Source organism: Tasmannia lanceolata, unplaced genomic scaffold, assembly GCF_043159265.1.
Source record: "Tasmannia lanceolata isolate RefF3 unplaced genomic scaffold, GAP_Taslan_0.1 ptg000006l, whole genome shotgun sequence".
Lineage (NCBI taxonomy): Eukaryota > Viridiplantae > Streptophyta > Magnoliopsida > Canellales > Winteraceae > Tasmannia > Tasmannia lanceolata.
In genome coordinates, this window is record NW_027518683.1 from 37,972,438 (window position 1) to 37,993,236 (window position 20,799).

At 40.5% G+C, this 20,799-nt stretch overlaps 1 protein-coding gene across 1 annotated transcript in view; it reads right to left on the reverse strand.

The window, feature by feature from the left end:
- ABCB25 (ABC transporter of the mitochondrion 3) overlaps window positions 1-20,799 on the reverse strand; it is a 102,321-nt gene that overhangs the window by 61,077 nt on the left and 20,445 nt on the right. The window contains exons 6-9 of the mRNA XM_077383118.1: window positions 19,809-19,911; window positions 19,476-19,583; window positions 19,189-19,272; window positions 18,563-18,623 (exon numbers count right to left, since the gene is read on the reverse strand). Of these exons, the coding sequence (XP_077239233.1) occupies window positions 18,563-18,623; window positions 19,189-19,272; window positions 19,476-19,583; window positions 19,809-19,911 (356 nt within the window). The remainder of the gene's footprint in view (window positions 1-18,562; window positions 18,624-19,188; window positions 19,273-19,475; window positions 19,584-19,808; window positions 19,912-20,799) is intronic.

A 20,799-nucleotide genomic window follows, 5' to 3' on the forward strand; every position in this document is an offset into this window, starting at 1 on the left:
TTCATTTATGATGTAAAAGACCTCAAAATTTCAATGTCGCTGGTTTTGAAAGGAACAGACATGAGATGACCGCTAAAACTATATTCTGCATTCAAGTTGCCCTATGAATTTGCACATGGTTGCCAAGCAGTCAGTTGAGATATAAGATTTCTGAAATGTATTTATGTGAAATGGGACCTCAATGAGGCAGACGGAAGTGAACAGCCTGATCAAGAGTATTTTTAGCGAACATAAAATGGCAATGACACAAACCCGGAAAATGTTCAAATAACATCATTTATCCTCCCAATTATCATGATCAAAAAATGTAATTTTGAAATGTACAATCAAAACAATTCACCCCATATAAGACCTATGATACCCAGATATGGATACAGTCACAAACACATAAAGGTAGATATATCTCAACATTTTCCAAGATGTAGGAAACAGATATGGACACAGGGATATATTCATAGTCTTCAGAGATGTTTAAGGCAAAGGCGGATGATTGGCGGGGAAGGCAGGAGGATTGGCAGTGCCTACTTTATCGCTACCATAATTTTGGATGGTGGATTCGATGTAGAAGGTGCCTGCAAGTTAGATTGAATCTCCATCCCTCATCCCGCACATCTTGGGGAGGGAAGGGGAGACCCTTAGGGAGAACTAAGCATGATCGAGTTAACAAATCAGGAGCATGGTTTTGCTCTCCCTGTCAATATCTTAACTTTAGATGGCGGGATGATTGTCGCTGGCGTCATACGACCAGAATCCCCTCAAAATGGGTTCCTCGTGCTAGCTCATCACCTAGAGCAGAATCCAATGGTGGTGAAGATGATCGTTGGCCTAATTCGGGTAAAACATATCACCACAGAAGTTCAGGGATTCCACTTTTATCTATCTCGGGCAGGGAAGTGGATGTGCGAATGGGTTCCCTAAGAGCTTGCCTGATAGGGTAAAAGAAAAACCATGATGAGACCCTGCAGGACCTCTAGAAATGGGCACAGGAGTCCTGGGAAATCCCTTTTTTACATTGTCCTTCTATGTTGACGAAGAATGAAATTCTTTTTATGCTTGAATCAGAATCACAAGCCTTGCAGATCCTCAATAAGGGATCTGCGGCCTTGGATAACCATTTGCTCTCCCTCTCACCTTGGAAAAATGAATTAATTCAAGGAGAGGAAGCTCTTTGGGTTCATTTTTACGGCATCCCATTGCACGCCTGGGCTGTTTCAACGGTGGAGGTGTTAGGGGGTCTTTTTGGTAAGGTTGTAGAAACTAAGATGGAAAGCAACTACCAGAATTGTATGAGGTACGTCAAAGCCAAGATTCTAGCCCCCCGCTGGCTTTTCCCTAATTCGGGGGTTAAGCTCAGAATTTTTGACCAGATCTATACCATTGGGGTTGAACTTTTGAAGGAAAATCCTTCTTCGCCGGCGGATCGACCTCCGGCGAGTAAAAGGCCTTTTGAGCTGTTGGGCCCTATATAGGATTCAAATTTTAAATCTAACAAATCAAATCCTCTTGTCGGGATGCCTAAGAATGTGCCGTTGGTCTGCTTTGAAAAAGGTGTGATAGGACCTGAGGAGAGGAATTCAGACCATTCTTGACTGTTGGTGAGTCCCGAGAAATATAAGCCTAAATACCCTGCCCTTAAGCGGAAAATTGCTTCGTTGGTTGCACCTCTCACTAATTTCTATACGCTTTGTCTTCACCCTAGAGCCACGAAGAGCTTTGACTATCGTGCCCCTGGCAGTTCTCACGATGGCTTAAATCCTTTAGCCAGGGGGTCAAGATCACAAGAAAATTTCCTTACGAATATATTAAGGACTATCTTGGTTTTAAAACCAGGATCAAGGAAGCTAAACGGCAGATTGTTGAAGATCCTAAAATTTTACTCCAAGTCTGGTAGGAAATGTCCCATCTATAGCCAACTCAGTAGTCGTGGACTGTGGGGTTGCAGGAGATTAAAGCGTTAATGGATGCATTGATTAACCTGCCTTCCTCGGTAGTTGAGAAGTTGTCTTTTCAGTCTCCTAGCGCTTTCTTCTAGGGGCGGAGGATTCAAGGTCTTGGGTTTGGTATTAAAAGGTACCCCCAACCTCATTTTTTGAAGAGACTCAAGGATCTCTTATTAGCAAAGGAGGAATGGCATCTCCTGATGATTCAAGAGAATCCTCACCTTGCCCTGGAAGCGGGCTTCTCAGGCTAGAGTCTCAAGCCGGGTCGTTCACTGGGTACAGTCTCTGTGGGATTATTCTGTTCAAGGACAACTATTTACCATTATTCAGGCACTCTCTCTTTAAATACTTGGGTTCGGAGAAAGGGTTGGGTGGTGGCACAAACGAGATAAGACTAAGGCGGTGGTGGGTATCCGGTGGGTGGAAGAAAAGCCTACGACCAGCAAACCTCCGGAAGTCCTGAACATGATTCCGAGGTTTTTCTCCTTTTCTTGCCACTGTCCTAGATACAGCATAGCATGGAGGAGTTTCCTTCGGTTTTGATGACTTGCCTAGAAGTTCTAACTGAACGACTATTTAGTTGGTGACGACAAGTCTGTTTTGATGAATGCCATGGCTCTTCCCTGTTTTTGAAAAGATGTGTACGGGACCTCAAGAAATAAAGAGTAGCGGAGGAAGGATTCGAAAGGAAAGTGAAATAGTTACTCGACATGAAGGAAGTGTATGGTAGTGTAGACCTCACTGTAATAGTTGACCTTGAAGATTTTTGGCTTGTTACGGACTTAGGAGCATGCTCCTACCCTCCCTTATTTGATTCTATGTAATGCAAGTAAGGACCCCAGGTCCCCACTGTATTTTTCATAGTATCAATGAAATTGTCAATTTTCAAAAATAAAAAAGTTATGGACACAGGGATCTCATACGATGAGATAAAATACTTCATGCTCAAAATTATAGTTGCGACCAAGGTTTTAAATTTCGTCTGAAATCCGAAATTTCGGTCAAGACCAAAACTGAAATGTTCCGAAACCGAAATTGGAGAAACGTACCAAATCTAGGTCGAAATTTCGGAAATTTCATCAATCTCGGTAAAATTTGAAAAAAAATATTATTTTTTTTATTCCTTTCCAAAATTTCAGCCAAAATTACTGAAATTTCGGTAATTTAGGTTGAAAATTCAGCCCAAAATTTTGAAATTTCGTGTCTTTACCGAATTTCGGCTGAAATTTCGGTTTCGGTTAGGTCCGAAATTAACCTCGAAATTGAAATTTAAAACCATGGTTGCAACAATGTGACACTAACAAGCAAAAACCATGATATCTAATACAAAGAGACTAACTTATTTCAGATACTATCATGGATTTGAAATTCGGTTTCGGCTACGCCCATAGCCGAAATCCAGTAATAAAAAAACATTATTTTACTAAATTTCAAAATTTCAGCCAAAATTGTGGAATAATAATATTTTTTAAAATAATCAATTTTTAGAAATTTCTGAAATTGCTCAAATTTGGAATTTCGCGAAATTTCGGATTTCACCCGAATTTCGGTTTCTGACTCACAGAAATTTCAGATTTTGGATGAAATTTAAAACCATGGATACAATCAAAGTTTTAAATTTCGGTTTTGGCATTAATTTCGGACATAACCAAAACCGAAATTTCTGCCGAAATCCCGAAATTTGACCGAAATTGGGTAGAAAGATGTGAAATGCCGGTTTTTTGGCCGAAATTTCGGCGGAAATTCTGTAAAAAAATAAAATAATAATATTTCATCTAAAATTTCGCCGAAATTCCTCAAAATTTCTGAAATTGCAGCTGAAATTTGGTAAATTTTGGCCATTTTGGCTTCGGTCTTGACAGAAATCTGAAATTTCGGATTTGGGTCGAAATTTAAAATCTTGGATACAATTTAGTTATTTTCAAGAATATAAGTATATATTGTTGGACATATTACACCTTAAGGGTATTTTGGTCTTTGTGACACACACAGACACGAGCGCGCGCGCACACACACACACACACATACACACACACACACACACACACACACACACATATATATATATATATATATATATATATATATATATATATATATACTAGTAAAAAACCCCATGCGATGCAAGGGCCGACAAAGAACTGTACGGACCACATCACGGGTTGATCCAAACCGTCCATGTGATGGAACACAACATAAATAGGTTGTGCCCCAAAAATCATTTCCATAGGCTGATCCTAGCCCTCCAATCTATAGAGGTTTCCATAATATGTTGTTCCTCTTAAATCGGATGGTTAAGATCACCCTATAGTTTTTTATTAAAAAAGCATAAAGGAGGGGGGCAAGATTGAAATTATTTGGCTTTAATGGGTGCCTTTGTTAAAAAGCATAAAGGAGGGGGTAGGATTGAAAATATGTGTGTTGAATGGGTGCCTTTGTTAAAAAAAGTCAAAAAGAGTGATGTGTAATTCTACAAAAAATTCTCTTATTTTCTCTTCTACTATATATATATAATATATATATATATATATATATATATATATATATATATATATATATATATATATTTCATGTGAAGAGAAGACTCTCTGTCACGCCATTCTCTCTCTCTTCTCTTCTCTATCTCTCTTCAACTCTGTCTGTTCTTCAGCCATGTAGTAATCTAACAGGGTATCACAGCTAAAGATGGAAGGAATCATTCCCCATTAAAAGGTACCACAAATCTTGTTTTCATCTTCGTCATTCTTTTTTTTTTCCTTTTTCTTTAACCTAACTCTAGCCACTCTCACTTCGAGTTTTCTCATCTAGGCTCCCTACCTTCTCCCTATTCCACTCTAGCCTTGCCACCCCACCCTATTCCCCCTTCTTTTCAAAACCGCCCCCTCCCTTTCCACTAATCTCACCCCCAACGACAAACCCTTGTTTGATTTTACCTCCAACTCTAACCCTAATAGGCTCATATTTGATTTTCCTCTAAACCTTCACCCTAGACGATTCTTCCAACATGATTCCTTTCCATTCTTGTGTTACAATAATCCTCTTACTCTCGCGTTCTTCTCAAATCAGTCCTTAAACCATCTTTTCTACAGGTCCTAAACTTGTTTCTTTCCCATTTTTCTTTCATCATAGGTTCCGGGACGTTGGTAGGTGATCCTACTTCCTTTCTTTTATGTTTTTTGGGTATCTTTGCCCCCTTGTTTGTCCCGGAGCCACATCTTGCTGTCTTCGGCAGTGATTTGTTGGTTGGTTTGGTTGTATGTTGGTGTTGGTGGACTGTCGTTAGCAGTGGTGATCGTATGTGCTTGTTGGGAGATTTGTCGGTGGTGGTGATTGTGTTGTTGGTTGTTGATGATTATTGTTGGTGGAGTTGTTGGTGATTATCAGTGGTGGATTTATTGGTGTTTATTGGTTGTTTGTTGGTGTTGATTATTATTGGTTATTCTTGGTAGTGGAGTTGTTTCTACCTGTGACAGATTGTTGGTGGCCATTTGTTCTGTGAGTGTTGAAACTTGGTGATGTCTATTGTGACTTGGTGCTGCTATAAGTGTACTTGTTGCTTTGTTGGTCGGGATGCTGGTCCTCTTGGTTTAATATGGGCACTGGTTGTTGTTGATTGTGGTCAGATGGTTTATAGCATTCCGATTGTAGGTAGAGTGCTTTTGTGTTAATATTGTTACTTTTGAGTGTGTTGGATTGTTGGTGGTTGTTCTCGACATTATCATTGTGATTGTAGATTGTTATAATTGGTTGTTGTTATGGATTCAGTAGATTCCTCATCACAGCCGACGGTTGATGGGGCCAATCCTCCCTCTTCAACACATTCATCTAGTGCTTCTTATTCTGCTACGGAGGCTCCTCTTTAGATGACCTCCATTAGGCTTGATGGGAAGACTTGTGCTCCTTGGCGAAGGGTCGTTTAGACATATCCTGTAGGCCATAGGAAAGTTAGATTCCTTACAAGTGATCCGCCTGCCACCACAGACACCTCCTATGAGAGATGGTGTCAGGAAGATGCTGTGATCATGTCTTTTCTAGGGAGCTATATGGAACCACTCGTGGCTACTACCATGATGTATCTTGATACCTCTAAAGCCGTCTGGGATTATGCTGCTACCATATACTCTGGAGCTGATAATGTTACTCAAGTATGTGACCTCTTTTCTGACTGGTTTAAACTTGAGAATGCTTAATGATCTGTGGAAGATAATTACAGTTCTTATGTTGCCATCTACCTACATCTGGAGCTTCGCCCCTGTCGTCCTACTACTGCTTCAGTATCTGCTTCTGATGATACCCACCCTCCCCACCCTGCTCGAACTACAATGGCTTCCATTGACTCCATGTTTTTTAGTCGTGCTAACTATGGGGAACTTATGCACATCCGTGATAAGGGAAAGTAGTCTACTGCCACATTCACCCAACCAGGTAGCTCGTCATGTTTCCTCTCTAGTTCTACCTCTGAGTCATAGCTCATTGATTCGAGGGCTTCTCATCACATGACCAGTAATTTTCATCTTCTAACATTCTTCCAGTCAGATCTCTCTAGGATTCCTCCTACTTTCACCTTAGCAGATGGAACTAAAACCCCTGTCTCTGGGGTTGGAATGGTGTCCATATCTAATGACATTCATTTATCTTAGGTTTTGTGTGTTCCTTCATTTCCTGTAAATCTGTTATTTATGCGTCAATTGATGAAATCACTAAACTGCTCAATTTTTTTCTTTCCATCTTCTTATATTTTCAGGATCTGAAGACTGGGACGATGATTGGTTTGGACCGTGAGGTTTGTTATTTATGCTATCTTGGTTCGACCCATGCTGGTGTTGCTCTTCGAACATCTGTTGATGCCTATCAGTAGCACTGTCACTTGGGTCAGCCTCCTGCAGAAAAGTTTCACAAATGACCATTTCTGACTACTTATGTTGAGTCGTTGTCTTGTGAGTCCTGTGAGTTGGGTACCATCGGGTGTCCTTCCCATCACATGGAAGTCGTAGGTCGCCACGTCCATTTGAGCTTGTTCATTCAGATATTTGGGGTCCATCTCGCACTATTTCATTATATGGTTTTCATTATTTTGTCATCTTTGTTAATGACTATTATCGTGCTACATGGTTATTCATGTTAAAAGATAGATCTGAAGTGTTAAATGCATTTAAATCTTTTTACTTTGAAATTGCGAATCAATTTAAATGCTCCATTTCTTATTTGTGTACTGATAATGCAAAAGAATATTTTGCTAATTGTCATGGCTTAAAATCAATTTCTAGATTCACGGGGTATCATTCATCAATCTTCGTGTGCATACACTTCACAGCAAAATGGTGGCACTGCGAGAAAGATACGTTACTTATTAGATATGACTCATACCACCATGTTCTAGATGCGTGTTCCCAAAATTTATTAGGGAGATGCGGCTCTTACCGCTTGTTTTTTAGTAAATCGTCCCCCTCGTCTATCTTGTCTAATCATACACCATTTTCTTTCTTATATCCATTAGATGATCCTTTTACATTGATCCCTCGTGTATTTGCGTGTACCTGTTTTGTCCATAATTTAGCTCCGGTCGTGACAAACTAGATCCACGAGCAGAAAAATGTATCTTTTTGGGTTACTCTCGTACTAAAAAGAGATACTAATGTTAAATCCTCAGCTGCGGAAAACCTTTTGTTTCTGCAGATGTCGCTTTCTTTGAGGAAACCTCTTATTTTTCTTATCTGTCTCCAACTACGGTTGAGGTACCCAGCCTGCTCTTTCCGTTGCAGTCACCTACATTAGTGCAATCTCCAGTGACGATTGATACAGAGACTACTGGGGACCACTCTCCACTTGTGCCTAAAGTACACAATCGAGGATCACGACAGGTTGTTCTTCTTACTACCAAGCCACCATCTCAGACCGTTGATCCTCGTCCTCAGTTAAATCAATCTCAATCATGTATTCCTTCCCCTGTATCTGACTCACCTAATGCTTCTCGCACTAAATCTCGCACTACTGCCAATTCTATATCACAATTTGTTTCATATGAGCATCTCTCACCTACTTTTCATTCCTTTGTCTCTAGTATTTCTTCTGTTTCGTTGCCTAAAATAGTTTCAGATGCTCTGGCTCATCCTAGTTGGTGGGCTTCAATGGATGCCGAGATGGCAGTGCTTAAGTCTAATAAAACATGGCAGCTTGTTCCTATTCCCTCTGGGACAAAGCTAGTTGGCTGCTGATGGGCCTTTGCTATTAAATACATTGCTATTAAATACATCCCTGATGGGATAATTAAGGGTCTCAAAGCACGTCTTGTGGTCCAAGGATATACTCAAACATTTGGGACAGATTATCAGGAGACATTCTCACTTGTGGCCAAGATACCCCATGTCCGTGTTCTAATCTCTATTGTTGTTAACTGTGGTTGGCCATTATATCAGTTAGATGTTAAGAACGCATTTTTTCATAGCAATCTCGCCGAGGAGGTCTATATTGAGCAACCTCCTGGGTATGTTGCTCAGTGGGAGATGGGTTCCTCTGTTTGTCGCCTTCGAAAAGCAATTTATGGGCTGAAACAATCTCCAAGGGCATGGTTCGGGAAGTTCAGTGATGTTGTTTTGCGATTTGGCATGAACCAATGTGCGATTAATCAATCTGTTTTAAGCTATCACTCCACTAATGGGTATATCTTCTTGATAGTATATGTGGATGATATTGTGATTACGGAAAATGACCAAGTTGGCAAACGAAGATTAAAGACCTTCCTTTGGGGAAGTTTTCCACCAAAGATTTGGGATTTCTCAGATACTTCCTTGGGCATCGAGGTAGCACGTTTTCATTATGGGATCATTGTCACAAAGAAAGTGACAAAAGAATCGTAGAGGGCTGCTCACGGTGAGCGATACCTCATAAACCTTTTTCCCTATATGTGTGTGTGTGTGTGTGTGTGTGTGTGTCAGGTGGAGAGAAGACTCTCTCTCTCTCTCTCTCTTACGCCATTCTCTATCCCTTCTCTTCTCAATCCCTCTTTCTCTGTTCAACTCTCTCTCTCTCTCTCTTCTTCAACCATATAGTAATTTAACATATATGAAGTATTTAGTACGAGTATCGGTATTTAATCACGTTGGACAAAAACGTTTAGGGCTCCAAAGTATCCAGGTATCAGAGTTTAATGCCAAAACTTATAAGGACCATGTCTACTGAATCAAAATCTCATTCCAAATCAACTTTAGCCACCTTAACATGAAAACCTAAGTTACGGGCAGTTAAAATCCCTCACAAAGTATCTGCATTTCAAAATCACTGGAGTCCAATTTCGTTAGAGATAATCATGCATCTGATAACCTTTCTCATCTCCAAGAAGTCTAATGATGAACATTCAAAGTGCAATTGTATTTATGATTTCTGATATGAGAGTACTGAAGGAGTTGAAGTCAGCAACCAATCTGTTGAAGAGAATTCCATTATTAGTAGCATAGGCCCTCATATAACAACTTCAAAAATCCTAGAGGCAAGTTTTTTTCATTGGTAGCAACTTTATTAGAAGAAACAAAAAGACACAGCAAACTGCTCACCCTCCAAGATTTTCAGTGGAGGAAAAGACTTTTCAACACATACCCATCAATAGTTGACTTCAATGGGATATAGGGAAAGAGACCATAGTGCATCTACCTACCCGATCTCCGGTTAAGGAATCTTCGTACTAATTACCATATCAACAGGTGTGATCAAAGAGCAGAATGCCCACATCTAAGTGGACAATAAACTCCTCGAAGCGGATCACAAAGTGCCAAGGACAGCCTTCCTTATCCTGGTCCACTTGATCGCGGATCTTGAATCTCCTTCCACTTTGGTGAAGGATAATCACATAAGCGACAATCCTTTCAATCCTCAAAGAAAGAAAAAAAACATGGTGTTAATGGTGTAAACAGTATCTGATACGAGAGCAACAAAAGGGATAAAATGCGGAAAATTGATCGAGCTGGTCACAAGGGAAACAAACATTAAAACACACACCCATCACTAGACTGACTCCAGTGGGAAAACAAGGGAAGAGGCCATAGCAGATATGGCAATCCCATCTCAGGCTGGGGAATCTTCTTCCTGATTAATAGACCAACGAGTGTGCCAAGCTGTAACTAAAGAACAAACAGTGCAAATCAAGGGGATGATAATTTCCATCCTTATCCTAGATGCACTTGATCACATTTCCCGAGTCTACTTCCACGTAAAATTAGCCCAAGGCTAGGGTTCTAGAACCTAATACCCATCAAGAGGGCCAGCGGGCCAGCCTAGGCTTCATTGGTGTCTTTCGTGTCAATTAGGCCAAAACAAGCTAGCTTGATCGCACCCTCACTCAGTTGTAAATTTCATTTCGGTCGCCATTTCGTTTTGGCGACCATAATGGAAGGTTTAGGTCATTTTGGTAATTTCGTTCTAATTTTGGTCGAAACTTATAGTTCCGCTATGAAAAGGAAATTTTTTTTAATACTTAAAAATAAGAAAAAAAACAGAAATTTTTAGCAAAATACAAAATTACTATCAACTAAAATGCATGTGTTGACGTGTGTTGACCTGTAAAGACCCGGCCCCACACGGGCCTAGAAAGTTAATAACCTTAATTAAATCTTGACCATAGATCTCCAAACCAAAAATCAGTGTATTTCCGTTTTTTTTAGTATAATCAATTTTTTGAGCATCAAATCTTGTCCGTTCGACTTGATTTTGGTCCCGGTAGATGAGTATTTCGAATACTTACCCAACGGACCCAAGTCAAGCAATTCGGAAGCGATTTGAGGAAGTTATGACCATTTTTCTGTTAGGGGTAAGTGTTATTACGAACTTTGTCTTATTAGGCAACTTTTGGGTTTTTATTTTCATTTAAAAACTTTAGTTTAGTTGTTAAATTTGATAAGTACACCCTTAGGGAGTTTTAATAAAGATGGACTCTTGCTAATTGTGGAAGACTTAGATTAGGAAACTAACTTTTAACATTAAATCTAATTGGGAAACCCACTTTAAGCAAAAAACTCATAAGCTATTAAAAACCGAAAACATGGGCTTTTGCAACCCTATTTGTGCACATCCAAAAATCAAGAAAGAGAGAGAGAAAGAAGAGAGAAAGAAGGAAGAAAAGGAAAGGAAAAGAGAAGAAAATCAGAAGAAGAATTGGTGTTTTTCATCGTTTTGGGTTTTCGTCTCCAAGTAAGTGCCCGAAAAATCTGTTTTTCAATTTTTTCTTTTATTTGTTCTTGATTTGATCTAAGTAGGGTTTCTAGCTATGGTTTCTTGATTTTGTGGTTTTCTTTTAAATCAAGAACCTTGTTTTGAATTTTACATTTTAAGATTTTATCCCCCAAATATATAGAAAACGTATTTTCCTGATTAAAAATATTGTTAACTGTAATCTAAAATTTCCAGGGCATTGCTTTTGAAAGACTGGGGCTATGCGTATGATTTTTATATAGTTTGAGGCTGTTTTCATACAAAATCAGCATGTATTAATTTGTGTTTTTTCAATTAATTCGTTATATATTTTCCGTATGTTGTACATGTTACTATTCACAAAGAATGTATTTTTCTAAAAATCGGCAAATAAAATGTGATAATATGTATTGTTTTATTTTATTCTTTTACTTATATGTTGTACAAATTATAAGTATGATCTTATATGAGATATAAGTTATATATATATGATATTTTAAACTCACCACTTCGCGTTCCGCCACGGGAGAATCATCTTTCAACCTAACTTTTGGAACCGAAGCCATAATCCCGATCGACCTCGGCGTTCCCTCACGGCGTGTAACGTGCTTCAACTAACAATTGAACGGAGGCGATCTCCGGGCCAATCTGGACTTACTTGAAGAAGTACGTGAAGAATCTCAAATCCGATCAGCGGCGTACAAGCAGAGGGTGTCCCGCTACCATGACACCAAAATCCGCCCTAGAGAATACCGTGTAGGTGACCTAGTCCTGAGGAGAGCTGCAGTATCCCAGCCCAGAAAGGCCGGAAAACTCTCCCCCACTTGGGAAGGGCCATACAAAGTGGTCGTAGTTATCCGGCCTGGTAGTTACAAGTTGAAGACCCTCGACGAGAACCAGCTCCCCCATGCCTGGAACTCCAAGAACTTGAGGAAGTACTACCAGTAGCCCGTCAAAGGAGCGTCCTCATAAATAAATAAAAATTATACAGATGTAGTCGCCGTAAGATTTGTGCAATTAATGAAAATATCACGGCATTTTGCAAATTCGTTCACCTCGCACTAATGTTAACTTGGTTCGCCTCGACCATCTCCATTAAGACCGGAAGTATATTTCTGGTCGGGATTGGTTGAAGCCTAAAACCAATATGGCGCTCGATGAAAACCAGAGTCATTTAGCTCGGGCTAACTCGGTTCACTTCGACCATTTCCATTTAGACCGGGAATATATTTTTGGTCAGGAGTGGTGTTGAAGCAGAATACTAGTGGATATCTTAAACCCCTAGTTCTTTCACTAAGGACTTATGTCAGACAAGCCGTTCCTATTGAACTTAACAATGTAACCTTGAATGAATCGACATGCGTTCCCAAAGTAAAGTAAGCGGATTAAAAATAAACACGCATAGACGAACTCAAGCACTTAAAAAAAAATCCACAAAGTATATTCCTTCCAAAAAGAGCCCCATGGGCATGGTACATCTTGGCCCAAAGCCGGCGTAAGAAAATGATGGAATAAAAAAGAGAAGTACATAACAAGCAAAAGAGAGATCGGGATTCACTGAGCGGCGTCACCGGTCCCCGGATCCGAGATCGGGTCAGAGTGAGTTGAAGCCGGGAGTTCAGCTTCGGGGACGGATTGACCCTAACCAGTCTCTTGGTCATCTTCGTTGGACATGGGAAGGAATACATCCTCGAGGTCCAAGTCAGAAAACTTCGCCTTAACAAGGGATTTGCACTCGTCAAAGCCATCCCTAAACGACTCAGCAGCTAGTTCAATCAGCTCGTCCTCTTTGGCCTTCACCGCTTTTTCCAGATTAGACTGGTACTTCAGTTGCCGTTTCTCCGCCAAACCAATGGCCTTTTTCGTCAGCTCTTTCTGGTCATTCAGTTCTCCGATCAAGCGCTCTATGGTAGCCCTCGCCTCCGTAACAACCGTCTCTAAGCCGGCCTTGTCCTTCTCCAACTTACCGACCTTCTCTTCAGACGAAGTCAGTGTCTTGGAAAAATAGGCAGACTTATTCGCCTGATCAGTCCAGTAACATTGGAGCTAAAGAAAACAATACGGACTAAAGTAAGGTTCCAAGTCGCAAACCAAAGACAGATAAACAAGCCAAACATTTCAAGAAGAAGTACTTGATAAAGAGCACTAAAGCCCCAGCCTTGACCGTCTCGTTGTTCTGGTGAAGGATCCGAAGCCGATCCTTGTGCAAACAACTCTTCGTGACGATCTCCTGAGCAACCCAAGCATCATCCAAGCCGCAGTCGTCCTTTTTTACTCCCCATTTCGGACGAAAGGTGCTATCCGCTCCAGTTCGGTTAGTAGGCGCCGCCTCCAAGCCAAGGATGGGCGTATCATCATATCCAGAACGAGTGGCTCCACCAGCCGACGACCCCACAGTCACCTTTGCGGATTAGAGGATGTACCGCCCTTGTCACCAAGGACGGCCTTCTCTTTACCCTGAACGGTTGGAGCAACCGGTTCAGGCGGCTTTCTCTTCTGGCCTCCGCCCTTACCGAGGACGGACTGGCGGACTTTTTCACGTGCCGATTGCTTATGCATCTCTGCAAAGAATACAAGTAAATGAGAACGGCCCTTAAAAAAAAAGAAAAAGGGGCAGTATCTGAGAATGGCCTAAGACACCTACGTGTTCGGGAAGCAGAACTAATCCCGATCTCGACCAAAACCTCTTCCCTGGAGAAGTCCGAGCAGTGAATAAGACCGTTCTTATGGATCTCATCGCGGATCATTCCTAAAGTGACCTCATCCTCGTCATCTAAAGCTGGTTTGTGACTCATGGCCTTTGTATTCACAAAAGACCAATTTATGGAAACCGGCCAACCTTCCTCGCAGCTGGCGTAGAAAAACCTGCTCTTCCAAGTATGAATGGAGGTAGGAATGCCAGTAATCATCCTCATCTCAGCTCGTTGGCTAATATAAATCCAACCTCCCAGTCGATGGCTTTTCAGTTGAGTGCACCTCCTGAAAAGGGGCACGGACAAGTTCCTTTGAAGACGGAACCGCACAAGGTAAACAAAGCCGGCTATAGTCCTCCACGAGTTCGGCGCCACTTGAGCGGGGGCCAGACCATAGAATCTCAGCACGGCGGCTATAAATGAATTTATCGGCAACCTAAAACCGGCCTTCATGGCCTCCTTGAATATGCACAAATCGACGCTATCATTACACGCCCTATCCCCCTCTATAGCCGCCCTCAAGGTAAATCGGTCGGGAATACAGTACCGATCTTGAACATCACTAAGTCGAGAAGAATCAAGTGTGTTTTCCACCTGAGCGGCTGCGAGCGATACCCTCTCTAACACCGCCCTCCATTCTCGTTGAAGCCAATAACTCGACTACTCTACTTCCAGCAAGAGAGACCAACGCTCTCCTCTCAAGGTTACTTACCTCATCATCGTCCTCGGCTCCATTACTGTCGATAGTTACGTTGTCCGGATTCTCGACCCGAACAGGACTCAGATTAAGGTCAACAATGACCTCATCCGAACCTACGTCTACATCCTCTTCGTCACCCACATCGTCTGGCCGACCAGCCATGGACTCTTGCCCCTTCAAATTTGAGACCGATGTTGTCCTCTCCGACGAACACGAACTGGTTCCGCTTGAGGAGGAAGACCCTCCTGACGACGAACTAGACCCTGAACCGGACTCCAAACTAGAACTAACACTACTCATATGCGGCCAAAGAAAAATAAAAATCGGACTAGAAAATTACCTATGGGTAATCTGACCTCGAACTCAAGCAAGCCGCACCGAACTGAGCAAAGAGAACAAACCTAGCTGGCAGAGCAAAGGTGAAAATAAAAGTTATGGATGGTAAAAATGAGGCCCCGCAGGCCCTCTTATACTCATCCCTGTCAGACGGCCGGCCGTGTCCGCGACCCATTTAACGCCACGCGTCAGGGTATTCAATGCAAACTCAAAAAACGAAGAGCCAAGGGCCAGGAATGAGACTGGAATGGGGGCAAAACCGAAAAGGGAAGAAGTAAAAACCTTCTGTTTCAAAACCATCAAGTATGGGAGATTCGGAAAGTAAATGAGTAAAAATATACTCACCTAGAGGGGAAGAACATACAAAAAGAGATCGTCTCAAGCCGTGGTGGATATAACATAATCCACTAAACGATAAAATGGAGATCGTCTCACGCCGTGATGGATATAACGCAATCCACTAAACGACAAAAAAGGAGATCGTCTCATGCCGTGGTGGATATAACGCAATCCACTAAACGACAAAAATGAGATCGTCTCAAGCCGTGGTGAATATAACGCAATCCACTAAACGACAAAACTGAGATCGTCTCAAGCCGTGGTGGATATAACGCAATCCACTAAACGACAAAACTAAGATCGTCTCAAGCCGTGTTGGATATAACGTAATCCACTAAACGACAAAGCTGAGATCGTCTCAAGCCGTGGTGGATATAACGCAATCCACTAAACGACAAAACTGAGATCGTCTCAAGCCGTGGTGGATATAAGGCACTCCACTAAATGACAAAAAGGAGATCGTCTCACGCCGTGGTGGATATAACGCAATCCACTAAACGACAAAAAGGAGATCGTCTCAAACCGTGGTGGATATAACGCAATCCACTAAACGATAAAAAGGAGATCGTCTCAAGCCGTGGTGGATATAACGCAATCCACTAAACGACAAAACTGAGATCGTCTGGATCTGAGCTAAAAAAAGAAGGAAGAATATCCAGATCGCCTATGGCCGTTCTGGATAAATTCCACTGGCCTCAGCTCTGAATAAATCGCCAGATCATCTCAAGCCGTTCTGGGTAAAACCAACCGGCCTCAGTACTGAAGAAATACTCAGATCGTCTATGGTCGTTCCGGATAAATTCCACCGACCTCCGTACTGAACACGGGAATCAACTTTCCAGATCAACCTATGCCGCTTTGAACAAGTTTAACCTCACTGAATGTTAATCACAGAACCCAGTCCCCAGTTCATCAAAGACCTGGCCACCTCCAGTATGACGCTCAAAGGAGCTTCTCCAAGTCATTACAACGACTCGAAGAGCTGGGGGAGAGTGATGGGGTATGCAAAACAACCCCAATCGTCATACAACACGTAGCACCAGAGCAAACCCCTAAAAGCCCTCACCCAGCCATGGGTCGACATTTGTCTAAGGGAAAGAAACAGAGGCACAATTTGGCTCAATAACAGGACGACACCTATCCCAAAAGGATAAGCAGACTTACACTCAAAGTCTCGCTATAAATAGCCCTCATAAAGACAAGGTAGAGGACTCGAATCCCAAAAAATCACTATTCATCGCTTTGGCAGTTCAGTTTCACTGACTTGAGTGGCGAAGTGCCCGTCCGGAGCAAGGACTCCGGGTTGGCCTTTTGACCTCGTGTGCCGTTGTGCAGGTTATTGCCTCTTTATCAGCTTAGTATCAGAATTCGCCAGATCAGCTCTTACGTCACTGCCTTATCTGTTACCGATTCCGGGCATAACAGGACCCTTGGTCCGCATTGTAATCTTCATAGCATCAATGAAATTGTCAATTTTCAAAATATATATATATATATATATATATATATATATCTTTATTTGCTATTTAATGTATTAGTAGTATAATATACCAGTATGTGTTACATAACAATATATTTGGTGTATGTATTGTGTATAAATATTTATAAGAATTACATGTGAAATGTTTATATCAGTAAGTGATTTTTATTTGCTTATGTGATGGTTTTGATTCATTAGCCGACCCCAACTAGTTTGGGACAAAGGCTTAGTTGAGTTGAGTTGAGTTTATGTGATGGTTTTGATTCATTAGCCGACCCCAACTAGTTTGGGACAAAGGCTTAGTTGAGTTGAGTTGAGTTTATGTGATGGTTTTGAGTGTGTATTTGTGCTTATTCCGGCTCTTCCTGATGTTTCATCTTAAATGTCTTTCGTTTGCATATTTTTACATACATTTCTGCGATTTTACAAGATTTCCACCGAAGTTTTCATCCAAAACCAAAATGTTTAGATTTCGGCCACAACTGTAACACATACTAAAATTGAAACCTAAAACCTTGGTTAGCAAGACATCTGTACTGGCCCTGAGATTAAAAACAGATGCGTCCAAACTCCCATGTAAATGATAATGGAGTTAGGTATGTTTCTACAAACAATTAATGCCAAGCTTCAACCTAAATTGAAAAATGACATCACATGGAGATGACATACAAAGAAAAAACATAACAAGAAGATTAAGGAAAAATAACGAGGTTGTACTATCAATGCAACCCCTCAACCTCAATATCATTTGGTGTTTTCAAAATTTCAACAAAGGCTTGCTTCAAATTGATAAGCCAATAGATTGATTAGCTTTCAATAATCCAATAATTTCTATTGAAAGGATGGATATTTTCGGAACTCGAGGCTATATATGTTATCGACACATCAACCATATGCAGTGACCTTCAAATTATGCTATCGATAATTGGCACAACTAGGTCAATCACTCCAGTTACAGAGAATATAGACCTAACAAATATATCATGTATCATCCAGAGAGAAAGCTCAAACACGGGTCGATTCCACTACGCAAACCATGTCTGGTAGGAGGCAAGACATGATACAGGAATGCTTAGAAGCTTGCACCCGGACAAGACCTAGCCCAAGGTAAAATCGAGTTGACACGGGCAAGTCAGTCACTGATGTAGCAAGTTTTATTTGCTCAGAAGAGTAGGCAATGTTGCACAGGTAGAAGTATGAGTGTCGGAATCCGATATAGGTATCAAGTGTCGAATTCAGCAAGCCTCAAGAAAAAGGATTCATGGATTCAGAAATATATTTTAGTAAATTCTTAAAATGATACTTTTACATAATCATATGGTTGTAAAAGGTGATACATGTATGAGGAATGTTAATACTTAATAGGTTAGGTAAATTTACTCTTGTATTTTACATAAACAGCTTACTATTATAAGGATAAAACTAAAAACCTATGGTAACTGTAAATTATTGTTAGAAGTGTACTGATTGACTCAGTTGATCCAAAACATAGTCAATTGGCAGAGTTTCTAAACAATGCATTACAAGCAAGTAGAGTGTTGGTCAGGAGCATAGCACAAGTGAAGAAATATGTTAGGCATGCCATCAAATAATTGGCATTAGGAAAGAAAGATGTTGGCAACCAGATATGAGAGTGATAATAAAACGAAAGAATTGAAGGCTTCCAAAGCGAAATAGAGAATGATGGCCATTAGAAACAACATCAACAAATTTCCTGGTAATGATTGAGGAAGGTTCTATACACCCACAGAAAGGATTGAGCAAAGTCTAGAAACCAAAGATTGTTACCTAACACATCGGATAAGTGAAAACAAATTAACTTTACACCAAAAAGAAAAGTATATAATGGAAATAAACAATTACTAAGAGAATGCTCCAATATCAAATAACTTACTCTTCAAAAATTCATCATATTTCTTGACTTCAAAGGCCTCATTGTTGAAATACTTGACAGTCTGGAAGATGAAAAGAAATTTTGGTTAATGAAAAAGGATCCAAAAAAAAGGATCACAAAGACCACGTTCGGCAAAGAGATGACAATCCGGGGATAGCCATCCCTGTACTCAATAGCTAGTAAGAAAGGGGCAGAGGATGGATTTTTGCTGATGGTTTCTCCCACTCCTTCGCCTCTGGTTATCTCTACCCCTTCCCCGCTGGTTTCTCCGATCAAGCAGCGAGGATATTTAAGTCTCCATTTTCATCTGAAATTTCACTATCCTCTAGCTTACACTTCCCACCATCCTTGCATGACCCAGAAACCAGCGATCGCTGGTTGATTTGTAATGGGGAAGGAAAGGGAAGGCAACTTTGCTATTTCACTATTTTCTTATGAAAGGGAAGAACGATTTATGACGGGCTATCAGCAATGGACTACTCCAGTGATGGCTATCCCAAGATTTTGGGATCCTTCTACCGAACAAAGCTAAAAGAAAACTCCCAAGAAAAGCAAACCATCGAAGTTGATGGAGAAAGTAGAAGCATAGAAAGTGAAACAAAATATGGCCAAGAAGTAAAACACACCTCATAATTGATAAGCGAATCAATAGCTCTGGAACTGGCTTCATTATCAGCTTTATTCATGGCTTGCCTGAACTTAGTCCGCCACTAGCAATAATGAGGAAAACCTTCATATAATTAATAGCCTTCAAAGTGGTCTCCATTTTAAAAAAGAAAATAAAACCATCAAATAAAGATTTACGGCCTACATGATTATCTATAGATAGTTAGCTGGAAAAAAGAAACAGTTTCGACACAGAAACAAATTTCCAAAATTGATTTGATAGGATATGATACGAGAAACAAGTTACCTGGGTTACAATCAACGTGAAAGCGACATATGCACCAACAGATAGAGAAGTAATCCAAGCAAAAGATGACCCATATTTGTATGCCAGGATACCTGATACCATGGATATCTTTTAAAAAGAAAAAATAAGGTTAACTGCTAGGAATTGTTTGCTTAGAAAACCATAAACAAATATGAAAGGCACAGTGGTTCTAGAATATCAGCCAATGTAATGAAAATATACATAGTCAAATTGGACATGAACTATTTCAGTGACAAAAAGGAATGCAATCCTTAGCAAATAAAAGGTATGCTTTAATGATGGTGTAGGTTAACAAAGCTCACGAAAGCATACCTCTAAGATGGTGGGTAAGACGTTGAATACCATTGCTGTGAGAATAAAATTTATCGCGCGGCTACCACGGTCAATTATGCGATTCAAAGCACCAGTTTGTCGGCTGGCAATTAAAAATTAGTTCAGAATGGCAACAACCAATTGTTAAATACCCATTGTCGGCTGGCAATTAAAAATTAGTTCAGAATGGCAACAACCAATTGTTAAATACCCATAAATAAATAGTTACGAAAGAGTTGAAATCCATCAAGTTGCAAAAATATCAAATAAATACTTGTGTTGTGAAACATTTATAAACTTTAAAGTCCTAACAAGTAAAATGAGCAAATAAGATCAAGTTCTGTGTTCAACTGGTACGTATGGGTAGCTTTAGTCCATTTTGCAACAAAAAGGAAACCACACATTCAGTAGGAGACACTTATACGATATACATGACATGTCAATGCAACAAGGTTCAAACCTACAATTATCTGCCAAAGTATTTTGGAAACAACAAAATCAGTGGGAGACATGTATATGAAATAAATGACATGTTAATGCAACAAGGTTCAAAGCTTACAATTATCTGCCAAAGTACCGCCAAGCAAAAAACATGCTCATGTATCATCAAAAACCCTACATGGGCAAAAGAAGGAAAAGGAGAGTCTAATTTAGAGGTGTATCCTATGTTACATGGATGCTTCTGAATGGGCAAAATAATGGCACCGGACAGGTGTCAATTTCCAACAAATCATGGATTCAATACATAGTTTTAAATCTGCACTGAACCAGCACAAAATGCCGGAAATATTTTTGTTTCTATCTCCACCAAAATGCATCACGAAATCAAAGTTGCAAGTGTATATATTACATTATTTTGGACAAAACATAGAAAACATGAAGGTTTCATTTGGAAATAACATAGAAAATACTATAAAACCATGAAAACGTATGAAACGTATGCAAAATTGGGATACAGCAACGGATACTTGGGTTACAACTTCTCAGACGT